Source organism: Onychomys torridus, chromosome 13 (assembly GCF_903995425.1).
Source record: "Onychomys torridus chromosome 13, mOncTor1.1, whole genome shotgun sequence".
NCBI lineage: Eukaryota > Metazoa > Chordata > Mammalia > Rodentia > Cricetidae > Onychomys > Onychomys torridus.
In genome coordinates, this window is record NC_050455.1 from 22035146 (window position 1) to 22053067 (window position 17922).

The following is a 17922-nucleotide window of genomic DNA, read 5'->3' on the forward strand; positions in this document are numbered from 1 at the left end:
CCAGAGTGGATTGGAGTGACTCGTGCTGGCTACCACATTAACATGATTCAGTTTTGAGTTCATTTCCATACTTTTCAAAAACACACGAGGAATTCAAGGCCAACAATAGAAATAGATGCCAGAGCAAGCTGAGACAATGTGCGTCTTGGATGTCTATCGCCATGATAACACACCATGACCAAAAGCAGCTTGGGAAGAAGGAAAGGGTCCATTTTATCTTGCACTTCCACATCTTAGTCCATCACTGAAGGAAGCAGGGCAGGAACTCACGGCAGGGACCTGGAGGCAGGAACTGAAGCGGAAGTCATGGAAAAACACTGCTTACCGGCTTATTCCTCATGGATTTCTCAGCTGGTTTTGTACAGCACCTAGGACCACCAGCTCAGGGGTGGTAGTGCTCACAGTGAGCTGTGGTCTCCCACATCACCAGTTAAGAAAAGGTACCACAGGCCAGTCTGGATGGGGCATTTTCTCAATTTGAGGTTTCTTCTTCTAAAAGGAGTCTAACTTGTTGTAAGTTGACATAAACACTAGTCAGCACAACACGATTTTAGAAAGTCCCCCTGCCTCCACCTACTCCAAGAAAGTCACTTGCAGACCTAGGGCTGTCACTGTTGACAGAGTGTTCCTAGGTGATTGACATGCAGTCACGTTGACAACAGAGATTGACTACCAAATCTACTAAAACCCAATCTCCAGAAAAAAAAAAAAAACAAGAAGAAATGTTTTTAATGAAAACTATTTTACAAAAGGATATGTGTTCAGAGGGAGGAGAGAAAGGGGGGGGGAGAGACAGAGACAGAGACAGAGAGACAGAGACAGAGACAGAGAGACAGAGAGAGATCGAGACAGAGACACAGAGAGACAGACACAGAGAGGCTTGTCTGCAGAACTGCAGAACATCGGACTCAGAACTCTCCTGGCCCCAGGGAGGAGCACGATGTGTGAGGGATAGTCACCAGGGCCAGAGATGAATTAGCTGTCAGACACCATGTGTTCTGATTGATGTTCTGGGTGCTGCTCACTTCCTGAGGGAGGTAACTGGCTGTCTCTTCCCTGCAAAGAAATGGGACTTTCCAACGCAATCCCAGGCCCTCCGACTTGCTACTGACCAAAGCCACCCAGGGGCCAGGACAAAGCTATTACCCTGCTGGCTCCTTGAGGTCAGTGTACAGGGCAGAGAGGGGAGGTGGCTCTGCAGGGGCACTCTGGTGAGAACAAGAGGCTTGAGGAACTTGGCTTATCTGTGTCCTGGGCCCCAGTTTCAAATATCTGCATACGCCAGACTCAGCGGGCAAGATCTGAGCCTCAAGGCCTTACTAAGCCCCTGACAGGGAGTGTTTCCTGGTACCTCAACAGCCTTCTTCTTTTGGAGCCAGAAAAAGTAACCACTGGGCAAGAAAAAGGTGAGAGACAGGTCAGTTAAAGAGTGGGGGTGTGTCCTCAGGGACATTGAAGCCAAGAGGAGCCACTTACCCAATGCCAGCCACAGCCAGGAACATCAGGATACTGATAAGGATCACAAGCCATTTGTAGGACCGAGTGGCACTGACTGGGGTGGGAAAGGAGGAGCCAGGTGTTTGGAGGCTGAGGCGAGGCACTTGAGGTTATAAAAGGGTGTGTCCTGGACAGATTTGCCCTTCAACAAAGTGTTTTCTGTATCTGGGGTCACGGAGGCTGGAGGACTAGGAAGCAGCAGATAAAGGGTGCTGCAATCAAGAGATGTGAGAGGCGCCTGAGGAGGAGTGGGTGGGGGCTTGAGGTGGAGTCAGTGGTTGCTCGCCTGGGGAGCACCAGGACCTGAGTGCCATCCCTGGTGGGATGCCCCTGTGATCGCAGAGCTGGGGAGGAGGTGTCGGGCAGATTCCTGAATCTCATTGGCCAGCTGGCCTAGTGGGTTTGGTGAATTTTAGGCCAATGAGAGACTATGTCTCAAAAAGAAGATGGGGAATTAGGGAGGTGGTTCCCAGGCAAAATGCTTGCCCCTCAAGCCCAAAGGCTGGAGCTGAGGTACCCAGCATCTAGGTAAAAGTCAGATGCAGTAATCTCTCCCCCCACCTCTCTCTCTCTCTCTCTCTCTCTCTCTCTCTCTCTCTCTCTCTCTCTCTCTCTCTGTGTGTGTGTGTGTGTGTGTGTGTGTGTGTGTGTGTGTGTGTGTGAAATCTCTTCATTCCTGTGGGGGGAGATGGAAGAGGATCCCCAAAACTGTGGGGCATCAGGCTTGGATGAGCAGTGGTGAACAAGAGAGCTTGTGTCTCTAAGAAGGTGGCAAGCAAGGACAGATGCTGGAGGCTGATCTCTGATTGCCATACTCACACTGTGACACACATATCTCTACACAGACACACAGATGCAGACAGAGAGAGAGAGAGAGAGAGAGAGAGAGAGAGAGAGAGAGGAAGAGAGAAGGGAGAGGGAAAGAGGGAGAGAGGAAGAGAGAGGGAGAAAGAGGGAGGGAGGAAGGGAGGGAGGGAGGGAAGGAGGGAGGGAGGGAGGGAGAGAGAGAGAGAGAGAGAGAGAGAGAGAGAGAGAGAGAGAGAGAGAGAGAGAGACTGGTGGACACTGGCATGAAGTATAGCGACACACTGAAGAAGTCATTCACCCAGGCTGAGCTGAGGCACAGGGAGGGAGGTCAGAGGAGGCTCCTGGCTTAGGGTTGTGGGGTCTCAGTGAGGACAATTACTGAGAAGGACACTGAAGGCAGAGCCAGTGGTAGATGGGATGGGGGTGTTCCATGTATGCTGAATCTGAGGACCCAGAAGCAGTGGCTCTCAGCCTCTAAAGCCAGGCAAAAGGACATTAAAAAATCCTCAAAGATGCTCTTGTCCTTCACCCAACAGGAAAGGAAAATCCAGGAACATTATAGCTAGGATAGAAAAGAATAACGGACAGAGATGGGAAACCCAGGGGTGGAGGGTTTGGGAAAGGGAAGATGAATGGGGTGTAGTCCCGTGAGCGGGCAAAGGCCACTGACCTCTGCAGAAGGAGGGGTCATTGCAGGACAGGAAGTGCGTCTGGCAGTCAGCACATACATTGACTTCCACTGGGGACAGGAGGTCTGTGGGAGCGATGGACAGGAACCTCAGACATGGCGGGACCTCTCGTCCCTTCCTCCAGCTCAGCCCTGGGCATACTCACCACAGGAGTCGTTGCAGGCTGTCCAGGAAAGTGAGATGGTGGAGAAACTGAGGCACTAGAGGAGCAGACAGAGCTGGGAGTGGAGGGGAGTGGGAGCAGGACATGGGACTAGGAGATGCCTGGAAGGAAGCTAGCCTGTGGGCAGGACAGAGCTCCTGGGGAGATCTTAGGAGGGACTGCCCTTTGGGTTCTATAGTCCACGGTCGAAGGGTGATGGGTGGGGAGTAACAGGGACAACCCCATCTCCTACCCCTCTGCTTTAGCTCCTGGGACCTCTCTTTCAGCTTCTCGGACAGAAGACCCTTCTGAACATTGATCTCTTGCAGAAGTGCTGACTTATCTGGGTGTAGCAGAAAGGAGTGAAACTCACTGATGTGAAATTAGTCTTTTGTACACATATGTGTACAGGTATGCATGCATGTGAGTGTGGAAGCTGGCAGTCACCCTGGAGTGTTTTTCTTCGGGAACCACCCACCTTATTTTTGAGACAGGGTCTCTTATTGGCCTGGAACTCTATTCTGGCTGTCAAGTGAGCCCAAGAGATCCTCCTGCCTCTGCCTCTTCAGCACTGGGCTGACAGGTACAACCACTGTACAATTTATTAAATGTGGGTTCTGGGAATTGAATTCAGGTCATCGTGTTTAAAGGCAAATCTTTTTAATGATTGAGCCTTCTCTCTGGCTTTATTTAAAAAAATGTGTGAGCGTGTGTGTGTGAGTGTGTGTGTGTGTGTGGAGATGAGAGAGTCATATGTGTGTATATCTGTGTGTTCCTCTGAGTGCAGGTATGCACGTCACAGCATGTGTGTGGATGCCAGAGGACACCTTGGATGGCAGTCCTCACTGGTGTCTTATTTCCTGAGGCAGGGTTTCCCATGGTTTGCTGCTGTGTATATGCAGCTAGCTGACCCAGGAGCTTGTGCCTCTACCTCCTGTCTCCCTTTAGGAGCACTAGGATTATAGACATGTACTACCACACCTAGCTTTACCAGGCTGGGGCCTGGGGATCCGAACTCAGACCTTCATGCTTGTGCAGTTAGCAATGTATCTACTGAACCATCTTCCCAGTCTCCCTTGACCCTCAGACACAGACTCATGTATCCCAGACTTATCACTATGTAGCAAGATGGTCTTGAATTTATAAGGTCCTCTTGTCTTCACCTCCTAAGTGCTAGAATTATAGGGCTGGGCCACCATAGAAGACACAGTGACACAATGTACTCTTCAAGAAAGCTTCCCTGCCCACTACCACAATAGCCTCCCGGGAATGCTGTTTAGGTCAGGTCTTGGTAACCCAACTCAATCCCTGGGGTCCTGGACATTTGTTCTCCTTACCATCCCTCAGCTTCTTAATGGCTTGGTCTACATGGGTGAAGAAAGTAGCCGTTTCCTCTTCCAAATGGTCTTGAGCTGGGAATGGGACATGGGACAGAGAGATGTTGGGAACAGGATCAGGTCAGGTGGGGTGCTCCCGTCCCTGCCCAGCTGTGCCTCACCAAGATACCAGGGCATGAGTAAGGCGCTATCCTCCAGGAAAAAGGAATGTAGGCTTTGTGAGAGTTCTGTAGGTGGCCCTGGGCTGCCCCAGAGCACCTGCAGGTCATAGTCCAGCAGGGTGGGCAGCTCTGGCCAGCATCGGAGGCAGCTCTTTCCACTGGTCACTGGCAGGAGGCATATCAGCAAGACACGAAGCATCTTCTGGAGGCTTTCCCATGGGTTCCCAGTCCCGTGTGGAACACGGTTGTCCTGGGAACAGCAGAACAAAGGGAAATTCCATGGCCACAGCAAGGGCCGTCTGAAGGGAACCCAGGCTGAGGCATCACAGCCAGCAGGGAGGGAGAACAGAGACTGAGGAACGTAATATCAACATCAACACATGGAAGAAGCCAGTTGGCCGTGAATGGTCCGAGCTTCCAGGTTGTGGGTAGGGACATGGGGATGTATTGTCTAGTTGGGTAAAAACTTGAGGGGAGTTATTATGGCACTGACATACAGACAGGCAGACAAACGGCAGCATGGCCAGTCTCAGGCCCAGGAGGTGGAGTGTCTTAGAGGAAGGGGGACGGTTTCACAGCACAATGGGAGGGACTTCTGGGGCACAAATGTATGACTGTGGGAATACAAGGGAGGTGAAGAGGAGGGTCACATGTAGGTGAGGCATAGTCACTATAGGGGTAGGATGTGTGGCCTCCGATGTCTCCCAGCCCTGCACTGGTATTCTGGAGTCTGGCAACCTGATCTGGAAACTTCCCTGGACAAGCGAGAATGGCTTCTGTCATTCAGGGATCTGGACACCAGAAGAGTCTGTTTATATACTCATGGGCAGGCTCGAGGTAGCAGGCTTGCCAAATGCTCTACAGCAACTGTAAGGAGAGGCATTGCCTGATCAGCCTGTCGCCTCAAATATGCCAGGGAGAGAAAGACTGAAAGCCCTTCCTCATCAGAGCTGCATGTAACACGCTTGAGAAAAACTCATGCTGTGGAAATGACCTAGAAGGGAACAAGCCCCATAGCCCAGTGCTTTTTGATGGCGTACCTTCTACTCAGCCCTCTAGCCCATTCACATTATCATGAGTGCGTTCCTTTCCTTAACTAATGGCCTCTAGTCCTGTTTTTAAACATGTATTCCTGATGCAGTCCTTTGCCCTGGGACACAAGAACATGGACTTCAGTGGGCGGTCTCCAAACCAAGGTCCATCCCTATAAACACCAAGTAAGCCTTCGATTAATCTCTTGCCTCAGAATGGGCCACTGGCGTTTGGCAGGGAGGATTCTCTGATGATTGCTGTGTTAACGTGAACAGGAGGATGATGTTTCCAATATATGAACTCCGAGAGGCACATTCAAAACAGAAATTCTCCACTCAAATTCCGAAGTCACGTCTGCCTCCCATTCTGAGTGCCGTCTTGTCTCCTGGAAGTTCTCCACTAAAGCAAATCAGATTTACAGCTGGGTCATCGTCTGTGTTGGCATGTGACACCCCTCTACTTTCCCTCTGTGTCAACTGTTGGTCTCATCGTGGAAACAAAACACAGGACAAAAACAGCCTATAGGAGGAAGGGTTGATGCTGGCTCACAGTTTGAGAGGACCCCGCCCCTCACAGTGGGGGTGACATGGTGGCAAGAGCTTGAGGCAGCTGTCCTATTGCATCCACATCCAGGAAGCAGAGTGTTGGTGCTGGACTCTCTGAAGTCAATCCAGGACCCCAGCTCAATGACTGGTGTTGCCCACATTCAAGGTGGGTCTTCCCACCTCAATGAACCTGATAGAGAAAGTCCCTCACGGACATGCTCAGAGGATTGTTTCCATGGTAACTCCCCCCCCCCCAAGTACATATTCCCTCATGCACGACTCCTCAGTTGTTGCATAACTGCTGGGAGCCATGTTTGACTAGTTTTGGACCAGTCTATGAGTGCTTGTCCAACAGGTCTCCAGATGAGGCAAAAGCCCACAGGGACAGTCTCACTCAGCAAGGACCAGTGGACTTTGGGACATTGCAGAATATTGCTGGGACTGCATTGCCTGCATGCTCTCCTCTCTCGTAACATTGATGATTCTCTTGGTGGTTTTAGTGTCTTGTCAGTTATGCATGGGATAGATGTGATCATTCCTGGAAACCCCATTTTTTCCTCAAATACTTTCCCTTACAATTGTTTGGGAGGTGATGCTTCTCAGGTTTCTTGTCTGGGGATGCCTGCTGTCACTCCAGATCCTGGGAGCTGTTCTGATTCAGTGCTGACAGGATCGGAGGTGGCTCACCCCTATTTCTATAAGGACCTTTTGAATGAGATTGTTGCTTCTGAAAATGTGTGCCTATGTGAATCACCTTTTAGTTTTGTAAAGGATTTTAGTTTTGGCTTGATATTTGGCCAAGATAGCAAAATTGTAAGTATTGTTCTGGTTTGAAGATGTTTTGATGTAACAGTTGGGACAAAACATATTTGTTTTTGCCAGAGGTTAGCACTGGAGGGTGAGAAAAAACATGCTTGTTTTTGAATTGTAAATAAAGACAGCTGGAGCTATTTGGGGCCAGCCACTGGTGTGAAACTCATCTGGTGGTTCATTTCTTCACACCAATGCCTCTCCCCCATCTCAGGACCTGAACCTAGGCTGGGCAGGACCATGGAAAGCAACAGTTGCTAGAATTCAGTGGTTTGCAACAACATTTATTTATTATTATTTCCTAGTGTCTAAAAGTTTGAGTCTGGTTTAGCTGGGCTCTCTGCCCAAAGGATCTCACTAGGCTAAATTTGCCAAGCCATCTGGAAGACCTGTAATTATTTATGTCAGGTAATCAACTTTTGACTCCATATCATGGCTTCCATCCATGTATGATTAGATCTATTACTTTGGGTCTTTGTGCATGGCAGCAGCAGCATAGTGAAGTACATGTCATGGTCATCCTCACTTCATGAAGGCCAGGAAGAAAGAGAAAGCAAAGGAGTAGAGAGACTAGAGTTCCATACTCTTCAGTGGAAATTCATGGCAGCTCAACTTTCTCCCACTAGGCCCTGTTTCTCAAAGGTACTAGCGTCTTCCCAAACTGTCTCCTGATGAAGGGCTAAGGCTGTGTTCGACACTGGCCTTTTGAGACCCTTTCCCAACTCTGGCAGTACTTAAAGGGGGTTGTGGCTATTGGACTGGAGAGAGGGGTGCTCTCAGCAGCTAGAGATACTCTTTGTTCCCTGCCTATGGGTTCTTCCACAGTCTTTTATATTCACTGAACTTATCCCATCAAGATGGGATACGTTTCTTTAAAAAGGCCTACCTAAGACAATCTCTGCTTTGGTTAACTCAAAGTTATATTGATTTTAAATCTTAACCATGTCTACAGAATCCCTCATCTCTGTAGAGCATAGCTCTTAATCCCATGTAAAATGCATCACACAGTGTGGCCTTACACCTGAGTGTTTTCTGATGGTCCTGCCTGGATGGGGTGCTTTCAGATTCTTGTTGTCTTGATCAAAAAATTCAAATTATTTGAAAAATAATGCAAATTATCAAGGAGTTTTATAAGTAGAGGGAAGGTGTGGAGATGATCCTCAGCAAGGGAGTTGGTGGCCCTGAGTGAGGTTTGTGCAATAGCCTCTGGTTACTTAACCTGTTTCCCCTTAAAAATGCCATCAATTAGCTTTATTAGTTAAAGTAGAAGTAATACCTATTAATAAAGTTATTTTTTAAAAATAAACTTTAGTTCCTTTATGGCTCCTGGAGGAGAAGTGGTTGTTAGGGCAACAGTGTTTTTTTTTTTTTTTCCTCTGATAAACTCCTTTACAGGCTTTGGTTTCACATTCACTATGTATGCTTTGGACTTTAATCATATGCATGCCCAATCATGCATAGGCATAGGATGTTAAAGAGGGGATTATACCTAAAAGTTCATTCTGGGGACACAAGTTACTTTCCTGCCTATGCAGGCTGGATCAGCTCACTGCCTCTAGTTCCAGATTTTGTTTCAGGACATGTTTGAGCACAGAAGGGGAGTTACTAGAAAGATATTAGGATAGAGATGACTGGTTGCTTTGTTTGGAAAGGATTTTGCATATAACTAAGAATAAGTGGGGACCCTGGGTTGCCAAGGTATCCCATAAAACTTCAAGACAATTATACAGCATTGTATCCAAGGGGTCTGGAACCTTGAAACCGTCTGAGAATTCTGTCAATCATGGTTTTGACTCTGTGGGCATGGAACAATATCAGCAGCTCCTCCGCCACTGTGTTAGGAAATTGTGTCTCCCACAGCCTTTTAGCGTGAAGCTGAGTTTGTTGCAGGCATAGCTACAATGGAGTCCCGACTGTAGTGACACAGTGCCACTCTAGTTTCCATAGACTGTGAGAAATCCTCCACAAGAATCCCCCACTTTAGAGGAGGGGACAGGAGAGACCAACAGAAGAGTAAATATGTTTAAGGTACATGATACACATGCATGCAAATGTCTTAACAAACCCATTGTACAAGGACTATATACTAATACAAAATGAAAGAATTTTCCACTTTAGACACCATCTTTAAGAGCTCTGCAATTTTCCCAGCCACTCTCTCCTCTTTCAAGTCACTCAACAGTGTGTAGTTCCTAGTCTACCCTCAGATCTGGTTCGCTAGCATAGATTGCTGAACTCCAGAAGGCAGTCTGTCATTCTGTTTCCATGGTAACGGATAGACATCAGGGCCAGTCAAGTGAAGACAAAGTATTGGAGGGTCCCAAACATTAAGCGCCATGTCCTGAGGGTGCATTTTGATTATGTGTTAATGTAGACCACTACCCAGGAATCTCACTGGAACTTGGTGTTCAGTCTTCCCCAGAGGCTTCATTGTGTTGGTATGACTGATTGAAGAAGGTATGACTGACTGAAGAAAGTATGATTGATTGAAGCTGGTATGATTGATTGACATGGTTGAACTCAATCTCCAGCCTCAACCTTGTTTTTTACTTAAATTTCTTTCAGACAACATATTTCAACCTTGATTTCCCCCTCCTCCAATTCCTCCAAGATCCTCTTCACCTTCCTACCCACCCAACTTTATAGTCTCTTTCTCTGTCTCTCAAAACAAACAAGAAAAAAATAAATGCACAAAAACACAAAAGTAGAAATAAAAAGAAATAAGCAAAGACCAATAAGATGAAAACAAAATACCCAAGCAAAGCCAAATGAAACAAAAGGTCTACAAAATTACCATTGAATTTGTTTTGTGTTGGCAATGGGACCTCCCCTGAAGTGTAATTAAAATATCCAGTGAGATTCCACTGGAGAAAACTCAGTTTTCCTTTGTCAGTGGGTATCAGTTACAGAGAGCTCCAAATAATCAGAAGACATCCAATATGCAATTATAGAAAGCAGATTTATTCTCGAGACAGAAAAACCAGCATGCTGGGGTCCACCCAAAGTGGCATTGACCACGGAGAAGGGAAAGGCAGTCCCTTTTAAGCCTGTTTAGGGGAATTCAAGCTGTAGTTAAGTGTACTTTGAAGTGATTGGGTATAGACTCTTACTGGTACAGGAATCATTTTATGATTGGCTCACGACATCTGGTCAGTAACTATGGTTGCAGTGTCAGGAGTCTGTCTGCTGTGTCAGGGATCTGTTTCACTGAAGATAGCGAGAACAGTTCCTGCTTGTGGCCAGGTAGGACCCTGGTTGGCTACCAGACTGGACGTACTTCCTAAGGGTCTGGTTGAAGCCAGACATGAGTCAGCATAGGATGGTGGGGTAATGTGGGGCAGAGGTCTTCGCAAACTGGCCCCTGGGGGGAAACTGGCCCTGGTCTCTTCAAGAGCTTCTTGGTTATGAGTGGAACCCATGTCCACGTACCCTTCTCCGCACTGAGACCCCATCTGGTTTTATCCTGTGAAGGTTGTCTGTGAATTCATCTGTGCATCAGTTCTGTTGTGTCTGTAAAATACTGTTTACTTGGAGTCATCCACCACCTCTGGAAATCTCTAAGGTTTCTCTTTTGAACAGCTTCCTGAGTCTTGGTGCTTTTGATGAAAACATCTTATTTAGGACTGGTTGTTCCAAAGTCTGTCACTCTGCACATTGTCCAGTTGTGAACAGAACACCAACTGAACAGGCACTAAGAACAACAATTAGTAAGTAGGCCCTTATGAAAATGAAAAGCTTCTGTATGGCCAAGGACACTTTCACTCTGGCAAAGCAACAGGCAACAAATGGGAGAAGATCACATACCCAATATAGGGTCAATACATAGAACATGTAAAGAACGAGCAAAACTGGACATCAAGAAAACAAATAACTCAACTTAAAATGGGAGCCAGAACAAAGAGAGTTCACAGCAGTGGAAACACAAATGGCTGAGACTTGAATGCTGAGCTTCCATCTCTTCGTCTAGAAATTACCTCTGTCTCTCTATTTCTTTTTTAAACTTAGGACCCTTGGCTATTTTTATTTATGTAACAGTGGCATGTGTGTGTGTGTGTGTGTGTGTGTGTGTGTGTGTGTTCATGTGTATGTACATTTGCTTGGAAGCCAGAGGTCTGCAGTGGGTGTCTTCATAAATCACTTTCCATTTCCTTTTTTGAGACAGAATTTCTCTCTTAACCCCGAGCTTAGTGATTTGGCTTGGCTGGCTGGCCAGTGAGCTTCAGGGATCTGTCCATTTCTGCCTCAGCAGCACTTGGGTTTTAGACATGCAGCTATGCCTGGCTCTTAAATGGGCACTGTGCTTGAACTCAGGTCCTCATGCTTACACAGCAGGTTCTTTATCCACTGAGCCATTTCTCTAGCCCGAGGCCTTCATATTTGTCTGGCTCCATCACTGTCTGGTAGTTTGGTTAGCCTTTTCTGACCAAGTTTATCTTTTCTCCTGTGTAGATGGTTTGAGGTGCTAGGATTGACTTTTGGGGTTTTCTGTTTAACCTGCCTGCTTGGTGTGAGGGCTCATAACAAAACCTCATCACCACTGGCCTCATCTTCTAAATTATTTAGCAGCCCCAGATGGAGGCAAGGTACCCGGGAGAGGAGAGCCTCAGAACACAGTGCCCATCGGCTTCAGGATACAAGCCAGGGGATGCTTGGTCTGTCCAGGACAGAGGCCTCAGAGGCAAGAAGCCCTTACTCAGTGGTGTGATGAGGAATAAAGCATCTATTAATAAGGTGCTTTTAGACTCGATTCTAGCCCCATTATACTTTTCTTTTTCTAATCTTATTTTATACTCCATTTCCAAAGCACTTCCTATGGGCAACCCACCAGAAATGACTACTCAGATACAGTTCATAGCCAATTGAAGATCTTTATTCCTGAGTGAGGTATTCCAGACCCAGAAAGATAAATATGGCATGTATTTACTTACATGAGGATGTTAAATCAATGATAACAAAGCTACAGTCCATAGACCCACAGAGGGTAGGTATAGAGTAAGAGGCTAAAAGGTACAGGTAGATCTCTTTAGGAAAGGGAAATAGAGTAATTATAGATAGATGGGGACATGGAATGGGAGAATTAAGTGGGAAGGGGGGAGAAAAGAGGGAGTTGAGGGACAGAATACAGGGAGAGACATCTAAAAGTAAGGGACACTTGAGGGGTGGCATGGAAGCCTAAAATAGTAGAAACATCCTAAAATATCTACATATACAAAGCTTATCTAAATGAAATCACTAAATAATGGGGAAGACAGAGTCCCAGCTGGTCATCTCTTGTCACCAGTGAAGTTTCCAGTACAAGGATTGGGCTGTGTATAATTGAGTTGTTGGCCAAAGGGGTTCCATGGGAATCCCCAAAGAACCACGCTGTTGCCAAGATAGTAGATTTCCTTCCACATACTGACAGCAAGGCCCCAGTGCTAAGGACAGCACCCACGCAACTCAACGAAGATGGAGAAGTGGAGCTGCTGCCTACACAGAGCCGTCACCCCTGTGTTCTAGCTTCTTTGGTACAGGAAGGCACTCTGTGGACTGCCAAAAGAACTGTAAACACCCAAGCCATCCACAAACTCTTTGGTGTGCAATGGTGTCCTGCCTGCAAGACATACTAGGGCAGTGGTGGCACAAAGCCCTCTCCACAAGACAGAACCCACACCTAACACTGCTGAGGTAACCAGGAACCAGAGACTAGATAGCCTAGGGATCTAGAGTAAAACAAAATAATACTGGTCTAAAACATAGTGATAAAATGAGTCTGAATGATGTTCTGCTATACACTACTATACTCAGATCAGTGCCTTGCTCAGCCGTCATCAGAGAAGCTTCAACCTGTAGCAGATGGGAACAAATACAGAGACTCACAGGCAGACATTATGCAGAGAGGGAGAGACATTGGAACACAGCTCTAAAGGGGATGTCTCCACCAAATCCTTCCCCTTAGAGCTCAGGCAACCTCACAGAAGAGAAGGTGGAAACAGTGTAAGAGCCAGAGGAGATGGAGGACACCAAGAGAGAAAGGTCCATTAAAGCAACATGAAGAAACTCATACAAACTCAGAGACTGAAAGCAGCATGCACAGGGCCTGCACAGGTCTGCACCAGGCCCCTCTGCATCTAGATTATAGCTTACAGTTTAGTGTTTTTAATGGGATTCCTCGGTATAGGAACAAGTGGGTCTCTGATTCTTGTACTTTCTCTTGGGCTCTTTTCCTTCTGTGTAACAGCCCTGGTTGTCCTGGTACTCACTTTGTAGACCAGGCTAGCCTCAAACTCACAGAGATATGCCTGCTTCTGCCTCCTGAGTGCTGGGATTAAAGATGTGAGCCACCATGTCCAGCTTTCTTATTATCTCTTAGAAGCCTGTTATTTTCTAATGAGAGACAGACAGGGAGCAGATCCAGATGGGAGGGGAGGTGGGGGTTGGAGAAGTAGAGGGAGGAGAAACTGTAATCAGGTTACATTATATGAGAAAAGAATTTATTTTCAATAAAAAGAAAAGTAAAAGAAAAAAGAAAAGAAAAGAAGGTAATCCAGGTGGCTGGGACTACACCAAGGTATTTGGGATCTAAGTGGAGCCCTGAGCATTTAAAGTGAGGGGCCTTTAAAGGAAAAACCATATCCTGCTGTCTTGCAGCTGCTAGAAGAGGTTTTACACTAGCAAGCAGTTTAACAGAAGCTAAGCTAAGTTACCTGGGCCATCCTGACCTTGGTTTCCTAGAATGGAGTTGGGTAATTTCCCATGGGATTCTCCATGGAGACCGAATTCTGGTTAAACCTGGAATGGCTTCAACAAGAACACAGGATGGAGGGACCTCTGCATTGCCTTGTCCTGTCACACCCCTCTTTCAGTCCCCACTTTTAATGTCCCCAGCCAGCTGGGGCCCTAATGAAGTCAACTAGCATACATTTAAGGCAATGTCTGGCTGAAGTGTACCAAAGCCCATGTCTATGGGAGAATCCCCTGCATGGCTGGAGACATCCATCCAGCCTGAGACTGTTCTATTGATTTAGTGAGGCTCATGGAGAGCCATGAGCAACACAGAGCCGTGACAGCTAGGGCGGATAACACCTCGCAAGCTCCCATGGTTCAACATCCAAGGCAGGGGACCAGAGCAGTGGAAGGCAGCTTGTCCCAAAACAGAGTAATGTATTCATCCACCCCTCATACATTTATTCTATGAATACTCACTGAGCTGTGTATGTACATTGTATCAGCCGAGTTCTGTGTACTGATCATTGCGTGTGTCCACATACGTGTTTGCCTGGGAATGTAGGTACATGTGTGTAGAGGCTAGAGGCCAATGTTAGCTGTCTTCCTCAGTTGCTTCTTCCTTATTTTGGGGGGTCAGACTCTCTCATGGAACCTTGGCTAACCGGTTGTGCTACACTGGCTGTTAACAATCCCCAGGATCTTTCTCCCTCCATCCCCTCAGTGTGGGCCACAGACCGGGTGCTTGCGTTCACTTCAGTGCCGGTTCAGGCATGTGTTAGCGTACTCAGGATGCTTCCATGTCACTCTTTCACCCTTCGGTCCTTTTCCTGTTGTTCTGATGATCGGCTCTCAAACGTAACAATTGCAGAGCTGTTTGTTACCTCCATTTTTTCCCTTCTCTCTCTCCAGGCGGGGAAGACAGTGCAAAGGCGGGGACCGGACATTAGAGGGCGCGCGCCGCTCGTTCATCCAGGCCAGCCTGTCCCGAAAGTGTCCCGCAGGGATACACAAGGAAAATTCCTTGCTAACAGCCTTCAGTTTCTAGCAGGCCAGGGTTGGAAACCGAAGGCCAGGACAATGGAAGTGACTGGCTCGGGGTCACAGGAGAGTAAGGGGCTGAACAGGACGGAGGAAATGGCTATTGGGGAGTGTGTACCTTGGAGAATGCCTTTGGGATACCCAGAGAGGAGGGTGGTCCGCCACGCCAGCAGGTGCAAGGCCACCTCTCTGTAAAGGGGAAGAAAGGAGGAAAGCTTGAGCAGCATCAAGTCTCTCTGTAGACCTTAGCTGGAGGAGACCCGCTGATCCCATCGGAGGACTCTGCGCTGGGGGTAATCCCTAGTCCTCTCTTCCCATCATGGGAACAGGGCTGTCCCCACATAACTGTGCAGGCTCTGAAGACCCTAGAGGCAGGTCCAAGACTGCCAAGTAGGAAAAGGGCAAGCTTCTGAACTTTCTGAACCTTCGCAGCCATACCTATAGAGTTTCTGTAGGGGCAGTTGGAGATGGGCACTGATTTAGGGTCGGGGCCCCAGGAGGACTATTTTGAGTTTCCTAGCCTGTGGGCCTATCCCTCCTGGGAATACCTAAGGCCGAGGAACGGAGCTGGGCGAACTGATGGTGATGGAGTGGCCACAGGAGGGCAGGAGTGCTTGAGTGCCTGTGTGCGTGTGCGTGTGCGTGTGCGTGTGCGTGTGTGTGCGCGCGTGTGTGTGTGTGTGTGTGTGTGTGTGTGTGGTATCTTGCCATCTCCACTGCATCAACTGGTTGAAAGGGTTCCAAGGCGCTCCCCTCCCTCAAATCACTTTGTCCAGAGTCAAGTGTCATAACAGGATGACCAGGCTTGAGAATTCAGAGCAGCAGGCCACTTGGTGTCTAGGAAAGCCAAGGCTGGAACCTCCCAAGGGTGCTGTTGAATCCAGGTGGGAGCTGGACTTGATTCAGAAGTCCCCAACCTTGATCTTGGGTAGCCTTCATCTTTTTTTTTTTTTTTTATATTTATTTCTTCATGCACATATTCCATGTATTTTGGTCATGTCCTCTTATTCCCCCTTTACTAGGGAACCTTGCTCTTTACTTTGCCTTCTTTCTAATACGCTGATTTCACTCTTAGCTCTGTCTCCATGCTTGCTGGGGGCTTCTTAAGAAAGAGGGTTTCCCCGTCTTCACATTGCCAAGAACAGGCTGAGCCCTGCCCCAGGGGAGACAATCAGATTGAAGGGCGCGTATATACTGATGGTTATCTTGCCAGCATCTGGAATCACTTAGGAGGTGAACCTCTAGGGATGTAGGTGAGGAGGTTTCTAGGATGGACTAGTTAATCCTAGGGAAGACCCACCCTGGCTGTGGCTGGCACCATCCCTTTGCCTGGAGTCCTGAGCTGAATAGAGAACGTGAGCTGAGCAGCAGTGTTTTACCTCTCTCTGCGTCCTGACTTGTGATGCACTGTGACCAGCTGCCTCTGGCTCTGCTACCATGACTTCCTCACCATGATGGTGCCGGACCCTTAAGTCATGTGCCCAAACTATGTTGTTTTTGTCACAGCAAGGAGAAAAGTAATACAGAGGGTGTACAGGTAGGCAATTGACCTGTTTTCCTTTGGGCTTAGAGTTTTCTACTCTTGTCAAAGCCTTCTGAAGTAACAGCGCGACACCACCCTCCAGCAGTACAGGAGACTCACTTGTAGACTCCTGGGCTGTATACCACCAGTGCCACATCACTTCCCTCCCTGGACCTCTGTCTGCATCAGTATCGGGCAGGTTGGGAGAGGGGCAGGCTATGGTGCAGAGGTGCCCAGTAGACACCTGGGCATGCTACCTGGGCAGCATAAAGAAGCCATTGTGTGTATGTGGGGCAGGGGTGGGTGGGTGGGGCAGAAGTCAACTTTGGATGTTTTTCTCAGTTACTCTCTGCCTTATTTTCGGAGAGAGTCTCCCACTAATCCCTGGAGTTCACCGATTCAGCTGCACTGTCTGGCTGGCAAGTCCCAGGGATCCCCTGCCTCAGTCTTCCCAGTGGTAGGATTTCAGGTATGCACCACACCTGGATTTCTATATATATATTCGCACTGGGGATATAAATTCAGTTTCTCATGCTTGTGCAATCACTTTAATCAACTAAGTCATGCTCCCAGCCCAAGGAAGCCATTTTCAACATTATAAATGCTGTGTGGGAGCTTCTTAGCACTGGTAGATCAGGGCTTGGTATGGAACTGGGTGTTGCACGCTGGGGCTGGAGCATCCTCAGACTAGGGACTTGGACATTTGGGTGTCTCCTACAGAGGAGATGCATGCTACAAGCAGCTCGGAGCTTCAGTCTTGGCTTTCACTGGGCAGATTTGCTAAGTTCAACCCGGACATCCCTGGTTTTGTTTTCAAAGTGGGAACAGGGTCTGTGGAGAAAAGGAGGCACTGGCGATGAGAGACTATCCTGCCTCTTGTCTGTGGAAGCCCAGGGCAGGGGCTCTTACAGCACAGCTGAAAGGCCTCTTAAGTTTGACTCAGAGCTAGGGATGTAGCTGGTGTGGAAAGTGATTGTCTAGCCATTGCAAAGCCCTGGGTTTGATCCTCAGCATCATGATAAATATGGATTAAACCTGTAATCCCCCACTCAGTAGGTGAAGGTAAGAAAATTAGAAGTTCAAGGTCTTCCTTGGCTACATGCAAACTTTGGAGCCATTGGCTGTGTGTGACCCTGATTTTAAAAGAAAGGCCTGCTGCCTCCCATCCATTTACTAAGTTTGGCCTAGAGGGTTTTTGTTTTGTTTTGTTTTGTTTTGTTTTGTTTTTGTTTGTGCACACAGTGAACTGTAAGCTAATGTACAAACATACTGAACAGCAAATAGAATGCCTCAGCCAATCACAAGCGTCTAACTACTGAAATTACATTCCAGTAGAACAGCTGTAGCCAATCAGACTATTTCTACCTCCGTCCCTTTTCTCTGACTCTAAATATAACGTGGAGGTACAGGGGTGGTGGTGTTTTGGTGACAGTTGCTACCAGATGGTTGTACACTCATAAGTAAAGCTAATCATCCTGCAAAACCAGGCGCCAGAGAGATGGCTCAGAGGTTAAAAGCGCTTGCTGCTCATGCAGAAGACCCAGGTTCAGTTCCCAGTACCCTCCACAGCAAGCAGCTCAAAAGAGACCCTAACTCCACCTCCAGTGACTCTAACACCCCAGACATCCAAGTGG

General features: G+C 47.8%; 1 protein-coding gene across 1 annotated transcript; it reads right to left on the reverse strand.

Moving 5' to 3' along the window:
- Positions 1 to 975: 975 nt before the first annotated feature.
- Positions 976 to 4832, reverse strand: Tex51 (testis expressed 51). The gene is made up of 8 exons (XM_036205203.1): positions 4634 to 4832; positions 4473 to 4547; positions 3389 to 3478; positions 3139 to 3156; positions 2971 to 3058; positions 1477 to 1548; positions 1352 to 1391; positions 976 to 1056 (listed from the first exon to the last, which is right to left on the reverse strand). Exons 1-8 carry the CDS (start codon positions 4830 to 4832, stop codon positions 976 to 978), a joined length of 663 nt encoding a protein of 220 aa, XP_036061096.1.
- Positions 4833 to 17922: the final 13090 nt, after the last annotated feature.

What these genes read in the sequence shown, in the direction of transcription:
- Tex51 (XM_036205203.1), bottom strand. Translation starts at nt 4,832, where the DNA reads ATGCTTCGTGTCTTGCTGATATGCCTCCTGCCAGTGACCAGTGGAAAG. An exon ending in CCCTCCTTCTGCAGAGGTCA is followed by an intron (nt 1,549 to 2,970) that starts GTGGCCTTTGCC and finishes CACCCCAGTCAG; the next exon opens with TGCCACTCGGTCCTACAAAT. An exon ending in CTGGCTGTGGCTGGCATTGG is followed by an intron (nt 1,392 to 1,476) that starts GTAAGTGGCTCC and finishes TTTCTTGCCCAG; the next exon opens with TGGTTACTTTTTCTGGCTCC.